At 45.6% G+C, this 23,467-nt stretch overlaps 1 protein-coding gene across 3 annotated transcripts in view; it reads right to left on the bottom strand.

The window, feature by feature from the left end:
* Positions 1–3,657: 3,657 nt before the first annotated feature.
* The window catches only part of LOC139553039 (LIM and cysteine-rich domains protein 1-like), a 30,288-nt gene continuing 10,478 nt past the window's right edge, over positions 3,658–23,467 (bottom strand). Inside the window, exons 5-8 of one of the 3 annotated variants that reach the window (XM_071365030.1) lie at positions 18,842–18,991; positions 16,831–17,046; positions 6,745–7,206; positions 3,658–4,759 (exon numbers count right to left, since the gene is read on the bottom strand). In XM_071365030.1, the coding sequence (XP_071221131.1) occupies positions 4,622–4,759; positions 6,745–7,206; positions 16,831–17,046; positions 18,842–18,991 (966 nt within the window). In that variant the 3' untranslated portion in view covers positions 3,658–4,621. Of the gene's footprint in view, positions 4,760–6,744; positions 7,207–16,364; positions 16,563–16,830; positions 17,047–18,841; positions 18,992–23,467 lie in introns of those variants that run through there. The other 2 variants (XM_071365032.1, XM_071365035.1) reach the window with 2 other exon arrangements.

Here is a 23,467-nt window from a genome sequence, read left to right as displayed (position 1 = left end):
ACTAACTACTCTACGTCATCCCAGGTCTACCAACTACATCATCCCAGGTCTACTAACTACTCTACGTTATCCCAGGCCTAACTACTCTACGTCATCCCAGGTCTACCAACTACATCCTACCAGGGCTACTAACTACTCTACGTCATCCCAGGCCTACTAACTACTCTACATCATCCCAGGTCTACCAACTACATCCTACCAGGTCTACTAACTACTCTACATCATCCCAGGTCTACCAACTACATCATCCCAGGTCTACTAACTACTCTACATCATCCCAGGTCTACTAACTACTCTACGTCATCCCAGGTCTACTAACTACTCTACGTCATCCCAGGTCTACCAACTACTCTATATTCTCTACCCACAGCCGCTGTGTGTGTGTGTGTGTGTGTGCAGTAGGCACATGAGAGGGCAAGCGAGACCAAGCCTGTTACAACATTATAGACCATGTCTGGCAAGACTTACTAACTACTGAACCAGAGAGGAAGTGTATTTGATCTTTAAATAGATCCACATCAGGATAATTACCTTCTTTCATCTCTGGACTGTAATGATCATTCTGACCATTCTAATGGAAGTAAAAGTACACGTGAGGAGGCTGGAGGGCGCTCTACAAAAATAACGTTTTTATTTCTCTAACATTAATATTAAAATCATCTTCTTAAAATTGTTTCATCACATCATAAAGATACACAATGGGCAACCTCATGACTGAGAGGCAGAAATACCGTTTCTCTACAACTCAGACAGACAGACAGACATGAGTGCTTGTGTTCATGTTTTGTATACTCAGTGTATAGTGCACTACTTTTGCCCAAGGCTCTGGGTAAGGGAATCTGGTCCAATAAGGACGCAGGCTCTACTCTGGGTTGGGCTGCAGAACAGGACTTCAGAACAGGACTTCAGAACAGGACTTCAGAACATCAGAACAGGACTTCAGAACAGGACTTCAGAACATCAGAACAGGACTTCAGAACATCAGGACAGGACTTCAGAACAGGACTTCAGAACATCAAGACAGGACTTCAGAACATCAGGACAGGACTTCAGAGGGATTGCATGGAGGAGCATTAAGTTGCAGGCAGTTAACACAAGTTAGGACATGCTGCTGCACAGTGGTGTAAAGTACTTAAGTAGTAATATCAAGTATTTTTTTAAGTCGTTTTTTGGTGTATCTATACTTCCCTTTTTATATTTTTGACAACTTTATCATGCTCAACAGTTTATACTGCGCCACTCGGTCTAAGGCACTGCATCTCAGTGCAAGAAGCTCACTACAGTCCCTGGTTTGAATCCAGGCTGTATCTCATCCGGCCGTGATTGGGAGTCCAATAGGGAGGCGCACAATTGGCCCAGCGTCGTCCAGGTTTGGCCGTCATTGTAAATAAGAATTTGTTCTTAACTGACTTGACTAGTTAAATAAATAAAAATATATAGTTTTCTTTAGGAATGTAGTGAAGTAAAAGTATGTAATTTTTACTCCATACATTTTCCCTGACACCCAAAAGTACTCGTTACATTTTGAATGCTTAGCTGGACAGGAAAATGTTCTAATTCACACAATCGTCAAGAGAACATCCCTGGTCATCCCTACTGCCTCTGATCTGGAGGACTCACTAAACAGAGAACATCCCTGGTCATCCCTACTGCCTCTGATCTGGAGGACTCACTGAACAGAGAACATCCCTGGTCATCCCTACTGCCTCTGATCTGGAGGACTCACTAACACACATGCTTCCTTTGTAAATGATGTCTGAGTGTTGGAGTATGCTCCTGGCTCTCCGTAACTAAACAAACAAGAAAATGGTGCCATCTGATCTGCTTAATATAAGGAACTTGAAATGATTTATACTTTTACTTTTGATAATTAAGAATATTTAAAACCAAATACTTTTAGACTTTTACTCAAGTAGTATTTTACTGGGTGACTTTCACTTGAGTCATTTTCTATTAATCTATTAAGGTATCTTTACTACGACTCAAGTATGAAAATTGGGTACTTTTTCCACCACTGCTGCTGTGAGGGAGGGGGGGCTGTTGATGATAATCACTGAGTCAGTGCATAAAGTACTAGAGTGCAATAGATGGAGGCTCACTGAGAAGAGCACGTCACTACACTACATGACCAAAAGTATGTGGACACCTGCTCGTCGAACATCTCATTCCAAAAATCATGGGCATTAATATGGAGTTTGTTCCTCCATTTGCTGCTATAACAGCCTCCACTCTTCAGGGAAGGATTTCCACTAGATGTTGGAACATTGCTGCTATAACAGCCTCCACTCTTCTGGGAAGGCTTTCCACTAGATGTTGGAACATTGCTGCTATAACAGCCTCCACTCTTCTGGGAAGGCTTTCCACTAGATGTTGGAACATTGCTGCTATAACAGCCTCCACTCTTCTGGGAAGGCTTTCCACTAGATGTTGGAACATTGCTGCTATAACAGCCTCCACTCTTCTGGGAAGGCTTTCCACTAGATGTTGGAACATTGCTGTGGGGGACTTGCTTCCATTCGGCCACAAGGGCATTAGTGAGGATCGGGCACTGATGTTGGGCGATTAGGCCTGGCTCGCAGTCGGCATTCCAATTCATCCCAAAGGAGTTTGATGGGGTAGAGGTCAGGGCTCTGTGCTGGCCAGTCAAGTTCTTCCTTACGATCTCAACAAACCATTTCTGTATGGACCTCGCTTTGTGCACGGGGGCATTGTCAAGCTGCAACAGGGAAGGGCCTTCCCCAAACTGTTGCCACAAAGTTGGAAGCACAGAATCGTCTATAATGTCATTATATGCTGTAGCGTTAAGATTTCCCTTCACTGGAACTAAGGGTCCTGAACCATGAGAACAACCCCAGAATATTTACAGCTGGCACTATGCATTCGGGCAGGTAGCGTTCTCCTGGCATCCGCCAAACCTAGATTCGCCGTCTGACTGCCAGATGGTGAAGTATGATTCATCACTCCAGGATCCAATGGCAGTGAGCTTTACACCACTACAGCCGACGCTTGGCATTGCTCATGGTGATGCTTGTGTGCGGCTGCTCGGCCATGGAAACCCATTTCATGAAGCTCCCGACAAACAGTTATTGTGCTGACGTTGCATCCAGAGGCAGTTTGGAACTCGGTTGTGAGTGTAGCAACCGAGGACAGACGATTTTCAGAGGTCCTGTTCTGTGAGCTTGTGTGACCTACCACTTCGCGGTTGAGCCGTTGTTGCTCCTAGACGTTTCCACTTCACAATAACAGCACTTACAGTTGACCGGGGGCAGCTCTAGCAGGGCAGAAACGTTACGAACTGACTTGTTGGAAAGGTGGCACCTTATGACATTGCCACATTGAAAGTCACTGAACTCTTCAGTAAGGCCATTCTACTGCCAATGTTTGTCTATGGAGATTGCATGGCTGTGTGCTTATACACCTCTCAGCAACAGGTATGGCTGAAATACCCTCTACAGTCATTTGAATGGGGTGTCCACATATATATATATATATATATATATATATAGTGTATACAAAAGTATTTCTGCATACTGTTTAGTGGTGGACCTTCCTAATGACTACATGATACTTAGCCAATATAAGGTAGTTACTGCATTCTACAATGGCACCCACGACTATTCATGTACGCGTTTCAGCCTCTAAGGAAAGAGCCCTTAGTTCACAACCAATCACTGAAGACTTTATTAAACGGTTTATAAGGAAATGAATGGAAATCCTGCAGGGGTACTGTAGGTCCCCGAGAGAAGGGTTGGCCCAGTGACATAGAATGATATGTTATGTAATAAATCATTATCATATTATGTGATTTTTATCTCTAGAAGATGGGCAGCCTTGGTGTAATGGGTTTGCTGGTGGATGGGTAAACGGGGGTCTAAACCGGTCTTGGTGTTTGGTGTAAACAGCATGGGCCTGTCTTAAACCGGTCTTGGTGTTTGGTGTAAACAGCATGGGCCTGTCTTAAACCGGTCTTGGTGTTTGGTGTAAACAGCATGGGCCTGTCTTAAACCGGTCTTGGTGTTTGGGGACAGGAACAGTCAGAAGCGATCTTGGTTACGGCTGGGTGGTGGAGGGCCTAAACAGGGCTGGGGCTGGGTGGTGGAGGGCCTAAACAGGGCTGGGGCTGGGTGGTGGAGGGCCTAAACAGGGCTGGGGCTGGGTGGTGGAGGGCCTAAACAGGGCTGGGGCTGGGTGGTGGAGGGCCTAAACAGGGCTGGGGCTGGGTGGTGGAGGGCCTAAACAGGGCTGGGGCTGGGTGGTGGAGGGCCTAAACAGGGCTGGGGCTGGAGGGCCTAAACAGGGCTGGGGCTGGAGGGCCTAAACAGGGCTGGGGCTGGAGGGCCTAAACAGGGCTGGGGCTGGGTGGTGGAGGGCCTAAACAGGGCTGGGGCTGGGTGGTGGAGGGCCTAAACAGGGCTGGGGCTGGGTGGTGGAGGGCCTAAACAGGGCTGGGTGGTGGAGGGCCTAAACAGGGCTGGGGCTGGGTGGTGGAGGGCCTAAACAGGGCTGGGGCTGGGTGGTGGAGGGCCTAAACAGGGCTGGGGCTGGGTGGTGGAGGGCCTAAACAGGGCTGGGGCTGGGTGGTGGAGGGCCTAAACAGGGCTGGGGCTGGGTGGTGGAGGGCCTAAACAGGGCTGGGGCTGGGTGTTTGGGGGCAGGAACAGGGGTTGTCAAGACTCTGGCCACACCGCCAGCAGCAGTAATGGTCCTGGTGCCACGCCCGGCCATCTGCCCCCTTCTTGTAGTCCTCACAGAAGATCAGCTGGAAACAGGAGGACAAAAGATAGGATGTGTTTAAGGGTTCTTTATTGGATAAAATGTTTCTCTATGGATCCAAAAAAAAGACTTCCCCTTAGATGCAGTATTTTGATCTGTGTCTGACTGCAGAGATATTATATCTGACTGCAGAGATACTGTATAGATATTATATCTGACTGCAGAGATATTATATCTGACTGCAGAGATATTATATCTGACTGCAGAGATATTATATCTGACTGCAGAGATATTATATCTGACTGCAGAGATATTATATCTGACTGCAGAGACACAGCATCTCTACAGTCAGACGCAGCATCTCTACAGTCAGACGCAGCATCTCTACAGTCAGACGCAGCATCTCTACAGTCAGACACAGCATCTCTACAGTCAGATACAGCATCTCTACAGTCAGATACAGCATCTCTACAGTCAGATTCTGCGGTTGTCTCCCCATAGAAATCAGAATGGATAGAACTGGCGTCCCTCATTCAATTAATGTATTATGTCTAGTGTGAAATGTACAGTGTATTTTGTATAGAGCAGTTCTGTGTCTCAAAGACAATTTTCCCATTGGGACATTAATGTTCAACCTATCCTATTCTATTTCCATGAGTCTCCCCTCACCTCGTCACACCCTGAACAGCGAGGTCTGGCACCTCCCCTCATCTCGTCACACCCTGAACAGCGAGGTCTGGTGTCTCCCCTCACCTCGTCACACCCTGAACAGCGTGTTCTGGTGTCTCCCCTCACCTCCCCTCACCTCGTCACACCCTGAACAGCGTGTTCTGGCGTCTCCCCTCATCTCGTCACACCCTGAACAGCGAGGTCTGGTGTCTCCCCTCACCTCGTCACACCCTGAACAGCGAGGTCTGGTGTCTCCCCTCATCTCGTCACACCCTGAACAGCGTGTTCTGGTGTCTCCCCTCACCTCCCCTCACCTCGTCACACCCTGAACAGCGTGTTCTGGCGTCTCCCCTCATCTCGTCACACCCTGAACAGCGAGGTCTGGTGTCTCCCCTCACCTCGTCACACCCTGAACAGCGTGTTCTGGTGTCTCCCCTCACCTCCCCTCACCTCGTCACACCCTGAACAGCGTGTTCTGGCGTCTCCCCTCATCTCGTCACACCCTGAACAGCGAGGTCTGGTGTCTCCCCTCACCTCGTCACACCCTGAACAGCGAGGTCTGGTGTCTCCCCTCATCTCGTCACACCCTGAACAGCGTGTTCTGGCGTCTCCCCTCATCTCGTCACACCCTGAACAGCGAGGTCTGGTGTCTCCCCTCACCTCGTCACACCCTGAACAGCGAGGTCTGGCACCTCCCCTCACCTCGTCACACCCTGAACAGCGAGGTCTGGTGTCTCCCCTCACCTCGTCACACCCTGAACAGCGAGGTCTGGCACCTCCCCTCACCTCGTCACACCCTGAACAGCGAGGTCTGGCACCTCCCCTCACCTCGTCACACCCTGAACAGCGAGGTCTGGTGTCTCCCCTCACCTCGTCACACCCTGAACAGCGAGGTCTGGTCCTCTGGCAGTAGTGTCTTCCACAGAGCAGCTCTCCCTCCCTCCAGTAGTACACTAGATCCACCAGAGCCTCTCCACCCTCCTTTCCCCTCACCTCATCACATCCTGAACAGCGAGGTCTGGTCCTCTGGTAGTAGTGTCTTCCACAGAGCAGCTCTCCCTCCCTCCAGTAGTACACTAGATCCACCAGAGCCTCTCCACCCTCCTTTCCCCTCACCTCATCACATCCTGAACAGCGAGGTCTGGTCCTCTGGCAGTAGTGTCTTCCACAGAGCAGCTCCCCCTCCCTCCAGTAGTACACTAGATCCACCAGAGCCTCTCCACCCTCCTTTCCCCTCACCTCATCACATCCTGAACAGCGAGGTCTGGTCCTCTGGCAGTAGTGTCTTCCACAGAGCAGCTCCCCCTCCCTCCAGTAGTACACTAGATCCACCAGAGCCTCTCCACCCTCCTTTCCCCTCACCTCATCACATCCTGAACAGCGAGGTCTGGTCCTCTGGCAGTAGTGTCTTCCACAGAGCAGCTCTCCCTCCCTCCAGTAGTACACTAGATCCACCAGAGCCTCTCCACCCTCCTTTCCCCTCACCTCATCACATCCTGAACAGCGAGGTCTGGTCCTCTGGCAGTAGTGTCTTCCACAGAGCAGCTCTCCCTCCCTCCAGTAGTACACTAGATCCACCAGAGCCTCTCCACCCTCCTTTCCCCTCACCTCATCACATCCTGAACAGCGAGGTCTGGTCCTCTGGCAGTAGTGTCTTCCACAGAGCAGCTCTCCCTCCCTCCAGTAGTACACTAGATCCACCAGAGCCTCTCCACACTCTGAACACACGAAGCAGGTCGGGTGCCACTGCTTGTCATAGCCCGCCCACTCTGCATACACCACAGGACTGTCCAGGGGGGCGAGTTCCCCGCAACCACTGCAATGCTGTAGGAGGGGAGAGTCGAGGGAGATGTTTGGGGGGGGGGGGGGGGGGGGCAAAGATGTGGAATGAGAGGGAACAGGGGGAGACAAAAAAAAACTCCACTGAGCAAACTGACACCACAGGAATGGGGGGGGGGGGGGGGGTAACCCACTAGCCAGTATACTGTCCCATCCACACAACATGATGATAGTGCATTGCCCTCTCTCAAAGCCCACATCACCACAGCGCCAAAGCCAGGCCCGAAACATGGTGCATTCCTGTTATGATATAAGCAATCAAATTCAGATGTTTAGTCAGCCTTTAATTGTTTTCATACTGCTCTGTCTGTTTGTCTCTGTCATCCTCTCTCGTAATGATGGCCTGTATGTACTATATAGAATATTTTTAAAAGATAGCGTTCGATGGAGCCACACTGACATTCAGTTGAAAACAATGTCAACGTACAGTCACTTTGTAGTGAGACTAACATCTGAATCCAAAGGATTGTACACACTTGAGCTGACGGAGACAGAGAGAGAAGCAGAGACAGAGAGAGAAGCAGAGACAGAGAGAGAAGCAGAGACAGAGAGAGAAGCAGAGACAGAGAGAGAAGCAGAGACAGAAGCAGAGACAGAGAGAGAAGCAGAGACAGAGAGAGAAGCAGAGACAGAAGCAGAGACAGAGAGAGAAGCAGAGACAGAAGCAGAGACAGAAACAGAAGCAGAGACAGAGAGAGAGAGAGAGAAGCAGACAGATGGAGACAGACAGAGATGGAGACAAAGACAGAGAGAGAAGCAGAGACAAAGACAGAGAGAGAAGCAGACAGAGATGGAGACAAAGACAGATGGAGACAAAGACAGAGAGAAGCAGAGAGAGAACAGAACTCCTACTCCCACATTTGTAAGACATTTGTAGCCAGCAGGGTTTATTCAGTTGATATTTTAACAGGGCATAAACACGTCCTTTCCTAGCAGCTGAACACAGACTGCCTCACTGAGTCATAAATCCTTGGTTTTATCACCATCCACAAAGGCATTTACTAGGGTGAAAAGACAAGGGCCCTACAGGCACTTACAAGGTTATGTCGCAAATTGTGCCCCGTGGGCCCTGGTCAAAGAGCCCTGTGGGCCCTGGTCAAATAGCCCCGTGGGGCCCTGGTCAAAGAGCCCTGTGGGCCCTGGTCAAAGAGCCCTGTGGGCCCTGGTCAAAGAGCCCTGGTCAAAGAGCCCTGTGGGGCCCTGGTCAAAGAGCCCTGTGGGGCCCTGGTCAAAGAGCCCTGTGGGGCCCTGGTCAAAGAGCCCTGGTCAAAGAGCCCTGGTCAAAGAGCCCCGTGGGCCCTGGTCAAAGAGCCCCGTGGGCCCTGGTCAAAGAGCCCCGTGGGGCCCTGGTCAAAGAACCCCGTGGGGCCCTGGTCAAAGAGCCCCGTGGGGCCCTGGTCAAAGAGCCCCGTGGGGCCCTGGTCAAAAGTAGTGCACCATAAAAGGGAACCATTTGGACCTCAGTGTGTGAAAACAACCCATTCACCGCTTCCTTCTTATGGGTTAAAGAATCCCACCTGGGTTTTGCCCATCTTCACCGTCGTAGGTATTGAGAAAAACATGAACTACGTGTAAAAAACGTTCTGTTTTGGAGACGAGACGTTTTCATCTGACAACAACGCTAGAAGAGAGCGCGTCTCGTGACTGTTTCAGAGGTGAACTACTTGCAGCCATTTGCTGTATATGCCTGTTACCAAAATTATTGTCCACAATACAAAAATTAGCCCCCCAAAATAGATATATTTCTTGTCGTAATCCTAGACTATAGTATAACTCTCATTCTGAAAAGGCTTGATAGACGTTGTTTTGTAATGTCCATTTGGTATTGGCTATTTTAAATTAGGATCCCCATTAGCTGCTGCTATCGCATAGAACATGAAACATGACATAATACAGAACATTAGACAAGAACATCAAGGACATAACTACATACGATGCATTCAGAAAGCATTTAGACCCCTTGAATTTTTCCACATTTTGTTACATTAAAGCCTTATTCTAAAATGGATTACAATAATTGTTTTCCTCATTCATACCACACAATAAAAACAGGTTGACCATTTTTGCAAATTACAAAGACAGAAATACCTTATTTACATAAGTATTCAGACCCTTTGCTGTGAGACTCTACATTGAGCTCAGGTGCATCCTGTTTCCATTGGTCATCCTTGAGATGTTTCTACAACTTGATTGGAATTCACATGGGGTAAATTCAATTGATTGGACATGATTTGGAAAGGCACACACACCTGTCTATATAAAAAAAAAAAGTGACTAGTTTCAGGAAACTGTGTGTATGTCGCAAGTCACGACTTCACAGGAGAGGCATTTGAACGTTTATTTTTGGCAGAAATGCCTTCTGGAACATTTGATCTTTCAATATGCCAGCAGCATACCACCCTGCATACCACTGTTGGCTTGCTTCTGAAGCTAAGCAGGGTCGGTCCTGGTCAGTCCCTGGATGGGAGACCAGATGCTGCTGGAAGTGGTGTTGGAGGGCCAGTAGGAGGCACTCTTTCCTCTGGTCTGAAAAATATCCCAATGCCCCAGGGCAGTGATTGGGGACACTGCCCTGTGTAGGGTGCCGTCTTTCGGATGGGGTGTCCTGAACGGGTGTCCTGACTCTCTGAGGTCATTAAAGATCCCATGGCACTTATTAAGAGTAGGGGTGTTAACCCCGGTGTCCTGGCTAAATTCCCAATCTGGCCCTCAAACCATCATGGTCACCTAATAATCCCCAGTTTATAATTGGCTCATTCATCCCCCTCCTCTCCCCTGTAACTATTCCCCAGGTCGTTGCTGCAAATGAGAACGTGTTCTCAGTCAACTTACCTGGTAAAATAACGGTAAAAAAAAATAATAATAAATAAATAAATGTGCCTTAATTATGGCTGCAATCCCGGTGACGGGATGAAAAGACAACAGCCAGTGAAAGTGCAGGGCGCCAAATTCAAAACAGAAATCTCATAATTAAAATTCCTCAGACAGTCATGTGTCTTATATCATTTTAAAGGTAATCTTGTTGTTAATCCCACCAAAGTGTCCGATTTCAAATATGCTTTTCAGCGAAAGCACTACAAACGATTATGTTAGGTCACACCGAACCACAATAAGCACAGCCATTTTTCCAGTGAAAGATAGCTTTCACAAAAAGCAGAAAGAGATAAAATTAATCACTAACCTTTGATGATCTTCATCAGATGACACTCATAGGACTTCATGTTACACAATACATGCATGTTTTGTTTGATAAAGTTTACATTGGCGCGTTACATTCACTAGTTCCAAAAACATCAAGTGATTTTGCATAGCCACATCGATTCAACAGAAATACTCATCATAAATGTAGATGATAATACAAGTTATACACATGGAATTATAAATATACCTCTCCTTAATGCAACCGCTGTGTCAGATATCAAATTTTTTTACGGAAAAAGCAAACCATGCAATAATCTGAGACGGCGCTCAGAACAAGAGTCAAATTAGCCGCCATGTTGGAGTCAACAGAAACCAGAAATTACATGATAAATGTTTCCTTACCTTTGATCAACTTCATCAGAATGCACTCCCAGGAATCCCAGGTCCACAATAAATGCTTGATTTGTTCGATAATGTCCGTTATTTATGTCCAATTAGCTACTTTGGTTAGCGCGTTTGGTAAACAATTCCAAAGTCACAAAGTGACACTAAAACGTGTCGAAATGTCCAAAAGTTCCGTAACAGTCAGTAGAAACATGTCAAACGATGTATTGAATCAATCTTTAGAATGTTGTTAACATACATCTTGAATAACGTTCCAACCGGAGAATTACATTGACTTCAGATGAGCGATGGAACGGAGCTGCCTCTCACGTGAACGCTCGTGGTCAAAGCATGGTCACCTCATGGCAGTGGTTACTCATTCCTGTCTCCTTCGGCCCCCCTTCACAGTAGTCACCAGACAAAGTTCTATTGCCTGTTGACATCTAGTGGAAGCCGTAGGAAGTGAAAACTCATCCATATCTCGCTGTAATTTCAATGAGAGCTTGGTTGAAAATCTAACAGCCTCAGAAAAAATCCAAACAGGAAGTGGAACTTCTCAGGTTTTTGCCTGCCATATGAGTTCTGTTAATCTCACAGACATAATTCAAACAGTTTTAGAAACTTTAGAGTGTTTCCTATCGAATACTAATAATAATATGCATATATTAGCAACTATGACTGAGGAGCAGGCCGTTTACTCTGGGCACCTCTCATCCAAGCTACTCAATACTGCCCCTGCAGCCATAAGAAGTTAATAACAAACTTGTATATCTGTATGATATGATATCATAAGTTGTTAATTATGAGCCTAATTAATATATACACACACACACTACCTTTCCAAAGTTCGGGGCCAATTAGAAATGTCCTTGTTTTAGAAAGAAAAGCACTTTTTTTCCAATAACATCAAAAATGTTATGATCAGAAATACAGTGTAGACATTGTTAATGTTGTAAATGACTATTGTAGCTGGAAACGGCAGATTTTTTATGGAATATCTACATAGGCGTACAGAGGCCCATAATCAGCAACCAACACTCATGTGTTCCAATGGCACGTTGTGTTAGCTAATCCAAGTATCATTTTAAGTCTATTTGATCATTAGAAAACCCTTTTGAAATTATGTTAGCACAGCTGAAAACTGTTGTTCTGATTAAAGAAGCAATAAAACTGGCCTTCTTTAGACTAGTTGAGTATCTGGAGCATCAGCATTTGTGGGTTCGATTACAGGCTTTCCTGGATATAGCCACTCTATGGTGATCACTGCATCCAATGGGTACGGATACAGCGTTAGAACAAAGTTCTACAGAATTACTAAAAATGTGATCAATACATGTGGATGATCTTGTTCCTGTAGTGTTTGTAAACACCCTGGTAGGTTGATTAATAACCTGAACCAGATTACAGGCACTGGTTTCAGTAAGAAGCTTCCTCTTGAGCAGACAGCTTGATGAAAAACAGTCAATATTCAGGTCCACAAGAAAGTAGACCTCTCTGTTTACATCAACCATTTCACACATTATTTAGATACTGACTGTTAGCACTTGGTGGTCTATATCAACACCCCAAAAGAAAAGGCTTTAGATGTGCCAACCACAACACTTCAATAACACTTGACATAAGATCTTCTCTAAGCATTATAGGGATATGGCTCTGAATATATACAGCAACACCTCCCCCATAAGCATTACAGGGATATGGCTCTGAATATATACAGCAACACCTCCCCCATAAGCATTACAGGGATATGGCTCTGAATATATACAGCAACACCTCCCCCATAAGCATTACAGGGATATGGCTCTGAATATATACAGCAACACCTCCCCCATAAGCATTACAGGGATATGGCTCTGAACATACACAGCAACACCTCCCCCATAAGCATTACAGGGATATGGCTCTGAATATATACAGTAACACCTCCCCCATAAGCATTACAGGGATATGGCTCTGAATATATACAGTAACACCTCCCCCATAAGCATTACAGGGATATGGCTCTGAATATATACAGTAACACCTCCCCCATAAGCATTACAGGGATATGACTCTGAATATATACAGTAACACCTCCCCATACGCATTACAGGGATATGGCTCTGAATATATACAGCAACACCTCCCCCATAAGCATTACAGGGATATGCTCTGAATATATACAGCAACACCTCCCCCATAAGCATTACAGGGATATGGCTCTGAATATATACAGCAACACCTCCCCCATAAGCATTACAGGTATATGGCTCTGAATATATACAGCAACACCTCCCCCATAAGCATTACAGGGATATGCTCTGAATATATACAGCAACACCTCCCCCATAAGCATAACAGGGATATGGCTCTGAATATATACAGTAACACCTCCCCCATAAGCATTACAGGGATATGACTCTGAATATATACAGCAACACCTCCCCCATAAGCATTACAGGGATATGGCTCTGAATATATACAGTAACACCTCCCCCATAAGCATTACAGGGATATGGCTCTGAATATATACAGTAACACCTCCCCCATAAGCATTACAGGGATATGGCTCTGAACATATACAGCAACACCTCCCCCATAAACATTCCTGTCTCTTCTATAGATGTTATATCCTTGTATTGCTACTAATGTATCATCAAATTCATTCTTAGTGAGTCTCAGAAATGGCTAATATACAGTGCCTTGCAAAAGTATTCATCCCCATTGGTGTTTTTCCTATTTTGTTGCATTACAACCTGTCATTTAAATATATTTTGATTTCATTTAATGGACATACACAATAGTCCAAATTGGTGAAGTTAAAAAAAGAAAAATTACGGAAAAGTGGTGAGTGCGTATGTATTCACCCCCTTTGCTATGAAGCCCCTAAATAAGATCTGGTGCAACCAATTACCTTCAGAAGTCACATTATTTAACAAATTAAGTCCACATCTGTGCAATCTAATACCGACATGTTCTAAGCAGACCACCATAGTCCCTGTGCCCAAGAACAGTAAGGTAACCTGCCTAAATGACTACCGACCCATAGCACTCACGTCTGTAGCCATGAAGTGCTTTGAAAGGCTGGTCATGGCTCACATCAACACCATAATCCCAGAAACCCTAGACCCACTCCAATTTGCATACCACCACAACAGATCCACATATGATGCAATCTCTATTGCACTCCACACTGCCCTTTCCCACCTGGACAAAAGGAACATCTATGTGAGAATGCTATTCATTAACTACAGCTCAGCATTCAACACCATAGCTTACTGATGAGCTTTGAGGGCACTAAGGACCCTGGGACTAAACACCTCCCTCTGCAACTGGATCCTGGACTTCCTGACGGGCCACCCACAGGTGGAAAGGGTAGGGAACAACACATCTGCGTGCTCAGTCTCCTCCTGTACTCCTTGTTCACTCATGACTGCGCGGCAAGGCGCGGCTCAAACACCCTCATTAAGTTTTCCGGTGACACCACAGTGTCTGATCACCGACAGCGACGAGACAGCCTATAGGGAGGAGGTCAGAGACCTGGTCGTGTGGTGCCAGGACAACAACCTCTCCCTCAACGTGATCAAGACAAAGGAGATGATTGTGGACTACAGGAAAAAGAGGACCGAGCACGCCCCCATTCTCATCGACGGGGCTGCAGTGGAGCAGGTTGAGAGATTTTTTTTAACTGCATTGTTGGTTATTGGCTTGTAAGTAAGCATTTCACTGTAAGGTCTTTGCCGTTTGTATTGGGCACATGTGACTAATAACATTTGATTTGACAGTATATATATATATATCTGTCCTACATCTGTCCTACAAATGCCCCAGGACACTATAGGTCCTGTTTTTCCCACTTCACCTAAGCATGCCTTACTATCTAGCCAATAGTAAATTCAGTAACAGCAAAAGAATCTGACTAGGGAAAATGTCTAGTTCCCCAGGTGGAGTTCCCATACCAGTCAGGAGAATAATACACATAGCCTTGAGGTGGATGACAAGTCTTTTGTTGTTACAGTATATGTGAACTTGTTTACTTCCTGACTGGAGTAAACTAAATGGACAACAATACTACATCTACAGTACCTGGAGTTAAATAACTACAGTTGAAGTCAGAAGTTTACATGGGACCACGCAGCCGTCATACCGCTCAGGAAGGAGATGCGTACTTTGGTGCGAAAAGTGCAAATCAATCCCAGAACAGCAAAGGACCTCGTGAAGATGCTGGAGGAAACAGGTACAAAGGTATCTATATCCACAGTAAAACGAGTCCTATATCGATATAACCTGAACGGCCGCTCAGCAAGGAAGAAGCCACTGCTCAAACTGCCATAAAAAAGCCAGACTACAGTTTGCAACTGCATATGGGGACAAAGATCGTGCTTTTTAGAGAAATGTCCTCTGGTCTGATGATACAAAAATAGAACTGTTTGGCCATAATGACCATCATTATGTTTGGAGGAAAAATTGGAAGGCTTGCAAGCTGAAGAAACCATCCCAACAGTGAAGCACAGGGGTGGCAGCATCATGTTGTTGGGGTGCTTTGCTGCAGGAGGGACTGGTGCACTTCACAAAATAGATGGCATCATGAGGCTGGAACATTATGTGGATATATTGAAGCAACATCTCAAGACATCAGTCAGGAAGTTAAATCTTGGTCGCAAATGGCTCTTCCAAATGGACAATGACCCCAAGCATACTTCCAAAGTTGTGGCAAAATGGCTTAAGGACAACAAAGTCAAGGTATTGGAGTGTCCATCACAAAGCCCTGATCTCAATCCTATAGAAAATGTGTGGGCAGAACTGAAAAAGGGTGTGCGAGCAAGGAGACCTACAAACCTGACAGTTACACCAGCTCTGTCAGGAGGAATGGGCCAAAATTCACCCAACTTATTGTGGGAAGCTTGTGGAAGGCTACCTGAAACGTTTGACCCAATTTAAACAATGTAAAGGCAATGCTACCAAATACTAATTGAGTGTATGTAAACTTCTGACCCACTGGGAATGTGATGAAAGAAATAAAAGCTGAAATAAATCATTCTCTCTCCTATTATTCTGACATTTCATATTCTTAAAATAAAGTGGTGATCCTAACTGACCTAAGACAGGGAACTTTTACTAGGATTAAATGTCAGGAATTGTGAAGAACTGAGTTGAAATGTATTTGGCTAAGGTGTATGTACATTTCTGACTTCAACTGTATATACAGTGCATTAGAAAAGTATTCAGACCCTTTGACTTTTTCCACATTTTGTTACGTTACAGCCTTATTCTAAAATGGATTACAATAAACCAAGAACCAGATGGTCACTCTGACAGAGCTCCTCAGTGATGGGAGAACCTTCCAGAAGGACAACCATCTCTGCAGCACTCCACCAATCAGGCCTTCTGAATTCAACTGTTTACATCTGTTTCTAATGTCCTCTTTCTTCAAGTGCTGGATTGTCACCCACAGCCACCAACCCACCATTCATTATAATCTTAACTCCTGTATGTCAACTTTATGGTTTAACATAACTAATTAAAAAGTGAAGAGAACTAAGCATTTGTAATATGAATGTCAAAACAAAGATATACATTTTCTGTTTTTAAAAACAACAATTATTATTTTAATATTTTTTTTAAATATTTTTTCTAAGGGGTGGATCAGTTTATTATTGCGGAAATAATGTTGCTTCCATCAATGTAATTGTCTGCATCATTTCCATTTCCAAAACAAAAATGATTCTAGTAGGAAAACATATCTCCTTCAAAGTCCAGGGGTGATGATAGAGAAACATAAAGTAGCCTAAGGATTGGAGTGGAGTGGGAGGCCACCTCTTTAGAGCAGGAAGAGCCTGAGGATAGGTGAGAGACGGGGTCAAAACAGACCTGGGTTCAAGTACTATTAGAAATAATTTCAAATACTTAATCTGTGCTTGATTGAGCATGCCTGGCTTAATGGAACCAATAGAATAGTTACTCCCCCCCAAAAAACTGCAAACCCCGCCCATCTGACACGTCAGGCAAGCTAAAGCAAACGCTCCTGTAAATATTGTAGTTACAATGACTTACATATTACAATGACTTACATATTACAATGACTTACATATTACAATGACTTACATATTCACTTTTACAGCAGTCAGTCCCATTGGTGGCAGGAGTATCAACAGGGTCTGGCTGGACATTGGTGGCCTGCCCATTCCCAGTTCCGTTCTTCTGCTTATCTCCCTTGACGACGGGCGGAGGGTTAGCGCCTCCCTCCCCAGGCAGCGCCACCTCCCCTACTCCTAGAGCCTCCTCCTTATAGCGCTTCATGAAGACAGACATGGCCTGGAGCTGGTGGAAGGAACAAGACCAACGATGGGAAATAAGCGTTCAGTCTATATGGTGTATATTCCATCCTCAACTATGGTTTAATGAATGTAAATGTTTATTACTAATGCAGCTTAATATGTATTAATTAAATAACAAAATCATGTAAAATGTATGTTAAAAAAATAAATGGGTCTGCGCTCTTTAAAAGGTACTTCATATCAAATAGTGTGTGAGGTTTGAAAATAAGAACCCGACTGAAGAGATGGAACACACTATCAAACATGTGGACAAATCCAAAAATGGAGGTTTAAAATAGAGGATATCTTGTTATGGCTGCAGGGGGCGTATTGAAAAACTGGAAAATATGTGCCCATTTTCAAACGGCCTCTTAATCAATTTTTGCTCTTACAATATGCATATTATTATTACTATTGGATAGAAAACAGTCTCTAGTTTCTAAAACCGTTTGAATTATTTCTCTAAGTGGAACAGAACTATTTTTACAGCCCATTTCCTATCCGGAAGTGAGATTTCCAAAATCGATGTCTCTCTTCAAGAGCTTGTCTATAAAAGGTCATGTCACTTAGGACTGTAGAAACACGTCATACGCCTTCCCCTGGGTGTCATGCGGAAGTGAGAGAAGAAATGACTTGATTATCTCGTCCTGGGATTGAACACAACCTCTTGGAGTGAGAGTTGCGCAGTTTATATTTTTTTCTGGACGCGAAGTAGGACCTGGACTCGGCTCCTGGAAAACGCTCGTTAAAGGTGAATATGATCTCTGGCTTCGATTTTATTTGATACATGTCACAATATCATCCTAAAGTATGTTTTTTCAATATAGTTTAATTATATTATTGAAATTTATTCTGGACTTTAGACGTGATGCGACGCAAGAATTTTGTCAAGACGGAGAGGTTAGCGCCGCACTGCCAGTGTGCTTGCTAATTCTGAGGGAAATCGTTCGTTATGGATCCAAATAAAGTCGGTTCTGAACAAAGGACCCCTTGGAGAACATTCTGATGGAAGATCAACAAAGATAAGGACCCAATTTGGGATGCTATTTCATATATCTGTCGAACTGTGCTATGCTACCGTTTGACTAGAATCAATGCTGCTGTGTGCTAGCTATTGTAGTAAGCTAATATAACGATATATTGTGTTTGCTGTAAAACACTTCAAAAATCGGAAATATTGGCTCTATTCACAAGATCTTTGTCTTTCATTAGCTATCCACCATATATTGTTCTGAAATGTTTTCTGATGTGTAATAAGGTAGTTGACGTTGGTGTCTGTATTTTCTCTGGCTACTCCCGTGCGATTTCTGACTGTAGCTATGCTGGTAGCAGTAATGTAAAACTGATTTATAGCTAAAATATGCAAATTTTTTGAACAAAACATAGATTTATTGTGTAACATGTTATAGGACTGTCATCTGAGGTAGTTTTTTCTAGGTTATTTAGGTTGGTTCTAGGTTAGTTAGGTTGGCTTGTGCATGCTACTTGCATCCTACTTGTGCTGTGAAAAATGTCTGTCCTCTTTTTTATTTGGTGGTGAGCTAACATAAATATATGTGGTGTTTTCTCTGTAAAACATTTAAAAAATCGGACATGTTGGCTGGATTGACAAGATGTTTATCTTTCAAATGCTGTATTGGACTTGTTAATGTGTGAAAGTTAAATATTTAAAAAAAATAGATTTTCAATTTCGCACCCTGCACTTGAGCTGGATGTTGTCATAGGTGTACCGGTGTCGGGCTGCAGCCATAACAGGATATATTTATTTGGAGAAGAAGTGTATCAAATGAAAATGTAACCTGATCCTCTGGTAGTGGCCCGTGGCACTGGGAGGGGTCCTGATCGTAGACAGGTAGCTGTCTCATCAGCTGCCTGCGCCGGTACATCGCTCCCTCAGTCCCTGCTACAGGACGCTTTTCTTCTGGGAGCAACTCCATATACAGCATTGCCTGGAGAGAGGGAGAGACAGGTAGGGACAGAGAGAAGACAGAGGGAGTAAAAAGAAAGAGAGGGAGAGACAGGTAGGGACGGAGAGAAGACAGAAAGAAGGAGTAAGAAGAAAGACAGAAGTAGGGACGGAGAGAGAGACAGGAATAAGAAAAGAAGACATAAAGAGGGGGTAAGAAGAGAAGCCATGAATCCCAAACCACCCCCTCGCTCATAGCAACTCTCTCTGAGCCCCCGCCCCCCGTTGTCACGTGTTGCTGACAAAACTCTGAGACTTCCAGAGAGTGGTGAGGGGCTCCATTAACCCATCACCTTGGGGACACACTCCTGACTTGAATGATGCAATTCATGTTACACTTTTAAATGATAAAACTAAATCATGAAATTCAAATTAACAACCCCCGCCCCCCTGTCGACACTGAGTACACCAAACATTAGGAACACCTTCCTAATATTGAGTTGCCCCGGCAACAAATAGCACCAAATCTAACGTGTCCAGACAAGTATTTTTTGTTACTTTTAGGAGCTGGGTCCCGTAACATACTTGAGAGTATTGTTTGAGTTAAACGGTTTAATCTTTGATCAGTACGGTTCGTCACAATAAGTACTGTAGGCAGCAGCAGCGATAAGTGGCTTTGGGACCTGAGATTAGTTCCTTTAACACGAGAGAAGTGTTAAACTGAGCTACACCCTACGGCGCCACCTAAACAGCCCCCTGTTCCCTACGTGGTGAACGACTTTAGACCAGGGCCATATGGGAGACAACCGTGGTGTGTTACCCCATTTCCGGTAGTGGAGAAACACCACCTCTAGTTCAGTGGTTCCTAAACTTTTAAAAATCGGTTACTGTACCACCAACTGAATTTTGCTCTCAACTGGATTTTTGCTCTGCCCAGATTACCCCCCCCTCTCGTGTGCATTTTACCCCCTGTGGCTAGACCAAGTGGCCCCAGGGCTCCCTATTACCCCTGGTTGGGAACCACTGCTCTAATCTACAGGGTCCCTGTTAGGGGAACAGAGCACAGAGAGGTCCCTTCATACTGTAGTTCCCTGAGGCCCTTCTCCCTGTGCTGCCCCATACACACCCACACCGCAGCAGACCGCATTACCCACGCTGCAACACTGACTCGTTGTTATTAACAAGAGCAGCCTTTATGGTGATGTTTAACACCACCACTTTAACAGCAGTTTAACTAGCGTTATATGACAAATAAAACTTATTGGCAGACATTTTTATTTTTATTTGGGGAAGGGGGGGGGGAAGCACACAAACACAACACACACATTCCAGAGTGGTTCCACAGTGCTGTGAGAGAGCTGGGGGACCATCACTTTCTCCTACAGCCTTCAGGCTGCTGTCAACACAATGTTACCTCGCTAGCAGAGCCTTCCATCCCTCCTTCCCTAATCAAGCCAACCAACACAACTATTGGGCCTACCAAACCGCAGCTGTGACCTAGGCCTACCAAACCGCAGCTGTGACCTAGGCCTACCAAACCGCAGCTGTGACCTAGGCCTACCAAACCGCAGCTGTGACCTAGGCCTACCAAACCGCAGCTGTGACCTAGGCCTACCAAACCGCAGCTGTGACCTAGGCCTACCAAACCGCAGCTGTGACCTAGGCCTACCAAACCGCAGCTGTGACCTAGGCCTACCAAACCGCAGCTGTGACCTAGGCCTACCAAACCGCAGCTGTGACCTAGGCCAACCAAACCGCAGCTGTGACCTAGGCCTAGCAAACCGCAGCTGTGACCTAGGCCTAGCAAACCGCAGCTGTGACCTAGGCCTAGCAAACCGCAGCTGTGACCTAGGCCTAGCAAACCGCAGCTGTGACCTAGGCCTACCAAACCGCAGCTGTGACCTAGGCCAACCAAACCGCAGCTGTGACCTAGGCCAACCAAACCGCAGCTGTGACCTAGGCCAACCAAACCGCAGCTGTGACCTAGGCCTACCAAACCGCAGCTGTGACCTAGGCCTAGCAAACCGCAGCTGTGACCTAGGCCTAGCAAACCGCAGCTGTGACCTAGGCCTAGCAAACCGCAGCTGTGACCTAGGCCTAGCAAACCGCAGCTGTGACCTAGGCCTAGCAAACCGCAGCTGTGACCTAGGCCTACCAAACCGCAGCTGTGACCTAGGCCTAGCAAACCGCAGCTGTGACCTAGGCCTAGCAAACCGCAGCTGTGACCTAGGCCTAGCAAACCGCAGCTGTGACCTAGGCCTACCAAACCGCAGCTGTGACCTAGGCCTACCAAACCGCAGCTGTGACCTAGGCCTACCAAACCGCAGCTGTGACCTAGGCCTACCAAACCGCAGCTGTGACCTAGGCCTACCAAACCGCAGCTGTGACCTAGGCCTACCAAACCACAGCTGTGACCTAGGCCTACCAAACCACAGCTGTGACCTAGGCCTACCAAACTACAGCTGTGACCTAGGCCTAGCAAACCACAGCTGTGCCCTAGGCCTAGCAAACCACAGCTGTGACCTAGGCCTAGCAAACCACAGCTGTGACCTAGGCCTAGCAAACCACAGCTGTGACCTAGGCCTACCAAACTACAGCTGTGACCTAGGCCTACCAAACCACAGCTGTGCCCTAGGCCTACCAAACTACAGCTGTGACCTAGGCCTACCAAACTACAGCTGTGACCTAGGCCTAGCAAACCACAGCTGTGACCTAGGACAACCCTGCTTCTCTTCTGTCAGCACTGACCTGGCACACCCCTCTATTCCGCTGTCTCTAACAAAAATACATATCAAGCTAGTCTCTCAAAACAGCCAATCATCTCTCCCCTAATAACAGATGTCATCAAGCACATTCCTAACAGCCTCAGTAAATAGTAAAACCTCCGTCAGAAAACCTCAGTCGCATTGTTTTTTTTTTGTAAGCACAACCAGGACGGATCGGGTGGGCTACAGCGTTCTTTAAGGGGTAAGCTCTGCTCACCACTCTCTGCCTGCCTCACACTCTACAATCCTGGGGTAAAGCTCACCACTCTCTGCCTGCCTCACACTCTACAATCCTGGGGTAAAGCTCACCACTCTCTGCCTGCCTCACACTCTACAATCCTGGGGTAAAGCTCACCACTCTCTGCCTGCCTCACACTCTACAATCCTGGGGGTAAAGCTCACCGCTCATCATTCCACCACTCTACAATCCTGGGGGTAAAGCTCACCCTGTCATTAGCTTGTCCTGATGAAGGTTTCCTGGAAGGCTGGCCCTGGCTTTAAGAGCGTGAGGGAGACAGGCAGGAGAGAGGCCCACACACACACGCAGGCTTTAGCAGGCAGGCTGGATCATGTTCCTCACTGCATCATACAACGCTGAGGTATTCTGATAGCGAGACCACTAATATTTACTGTCCCACTAACAGAAGATACATTAGCTGTACCGTGTCAGAAAAAAAAGACATAGCAAAGACTACACTGAGATCGTATTACAGATGAGTGAAACTCTCAATCCAATATAAAACCTTGATCTGATGTAGTTCTCTGTTGTCTAGGTCAGACTAGGTGATGCAGAGGTGTTCTACAGTTGACACATTAAGGTTTCTACGTTATGAAGCATTTACATGACACTACAACATTGTATAGCAGCCATGCTAGCTCCCCCAGTGGTATAAAGTACTTAAGTAGTACTTAAAAAGTATTTTTTTACTTAAGTCGTTTTTTAAGGGTATCTGGTCAGGGAAGCAAACTAGTCACCTTTCGGTGACATTCGCCATTTTGAATCCAAAAATAGGTGACCTAGGTGATTCGTGTAGATCCCATGAGAAGGGGGGGGGGGCTTTGGATCGCTAATGGCTGTAAGCGAACGAGTGATGCGTTTGGATCAATACTGGCTGTATCCAAGGCTCAGCCAATCGTTTACATAACAACAGAATGCAGCACCCGACTGAAGAGAGAAGAGACAACCAATCTGCTAGTTACAGCATCAGCACGCACTCTGGAAAAACAGCTTGTCAGTTACAGCAGCGCGTTCCCTGAACGATAACGAAGAGGTAGGTGAAGCCTGACCATGGAGACAGGGGTGAGAAGGTGATGAATCATACAACTGGCATTTGGAAAGTTTGAGGTGAGTAGTGTTAAGTATCTTGCTAGCTGGATCGAATTCTCCGTTAGCTAGCCAGAGAAATGTTGAGCAACATTAGCCAACTTAACTGATCAAATACTTGAGTTTATGGTGTATATAACAGGGTACTTTTGCCACCACTGAGCTCCGCATTAACATTAAAAATGGGGAATATAACAAACTGAATATCTAGAATAAGAAGAAAACAAACATGCTATGTAACTAAATATCTACAATAAGAAGAAAAACAAACATGCTATGTAACTAAATATCCAGAATAAGGAAAACAAACATGCTATGTAACTAAATATCTACAATAAGAAGAAAAACAAACATGCTATGTAACTAAATATCTACAATAAGAAGAAAACAAACATGCTATGTAACTAAATATCTACAGTAAGAAGAAAAA

The sequence above is a fragment of the Salvelinus alpinus genome, chromosome 2, assembly GCF_045679555.1.
Source record: "Salvelinus alpinus chromosome 2, SLU_Salpinus.1, whole genome shotgun sequence".
Lineage (NCBI taxonomy): Eukaryota > Metazoa > Chordata > Actinopteri > Salmoniformes > Salmonidae > Salvelinus > Salvelinus alpinus.
The sequence above is the reverse complement of the archived record's forward strand: the minus strand, read 5'-3'. Positions and strand labels throughout refer to the sequence as shown.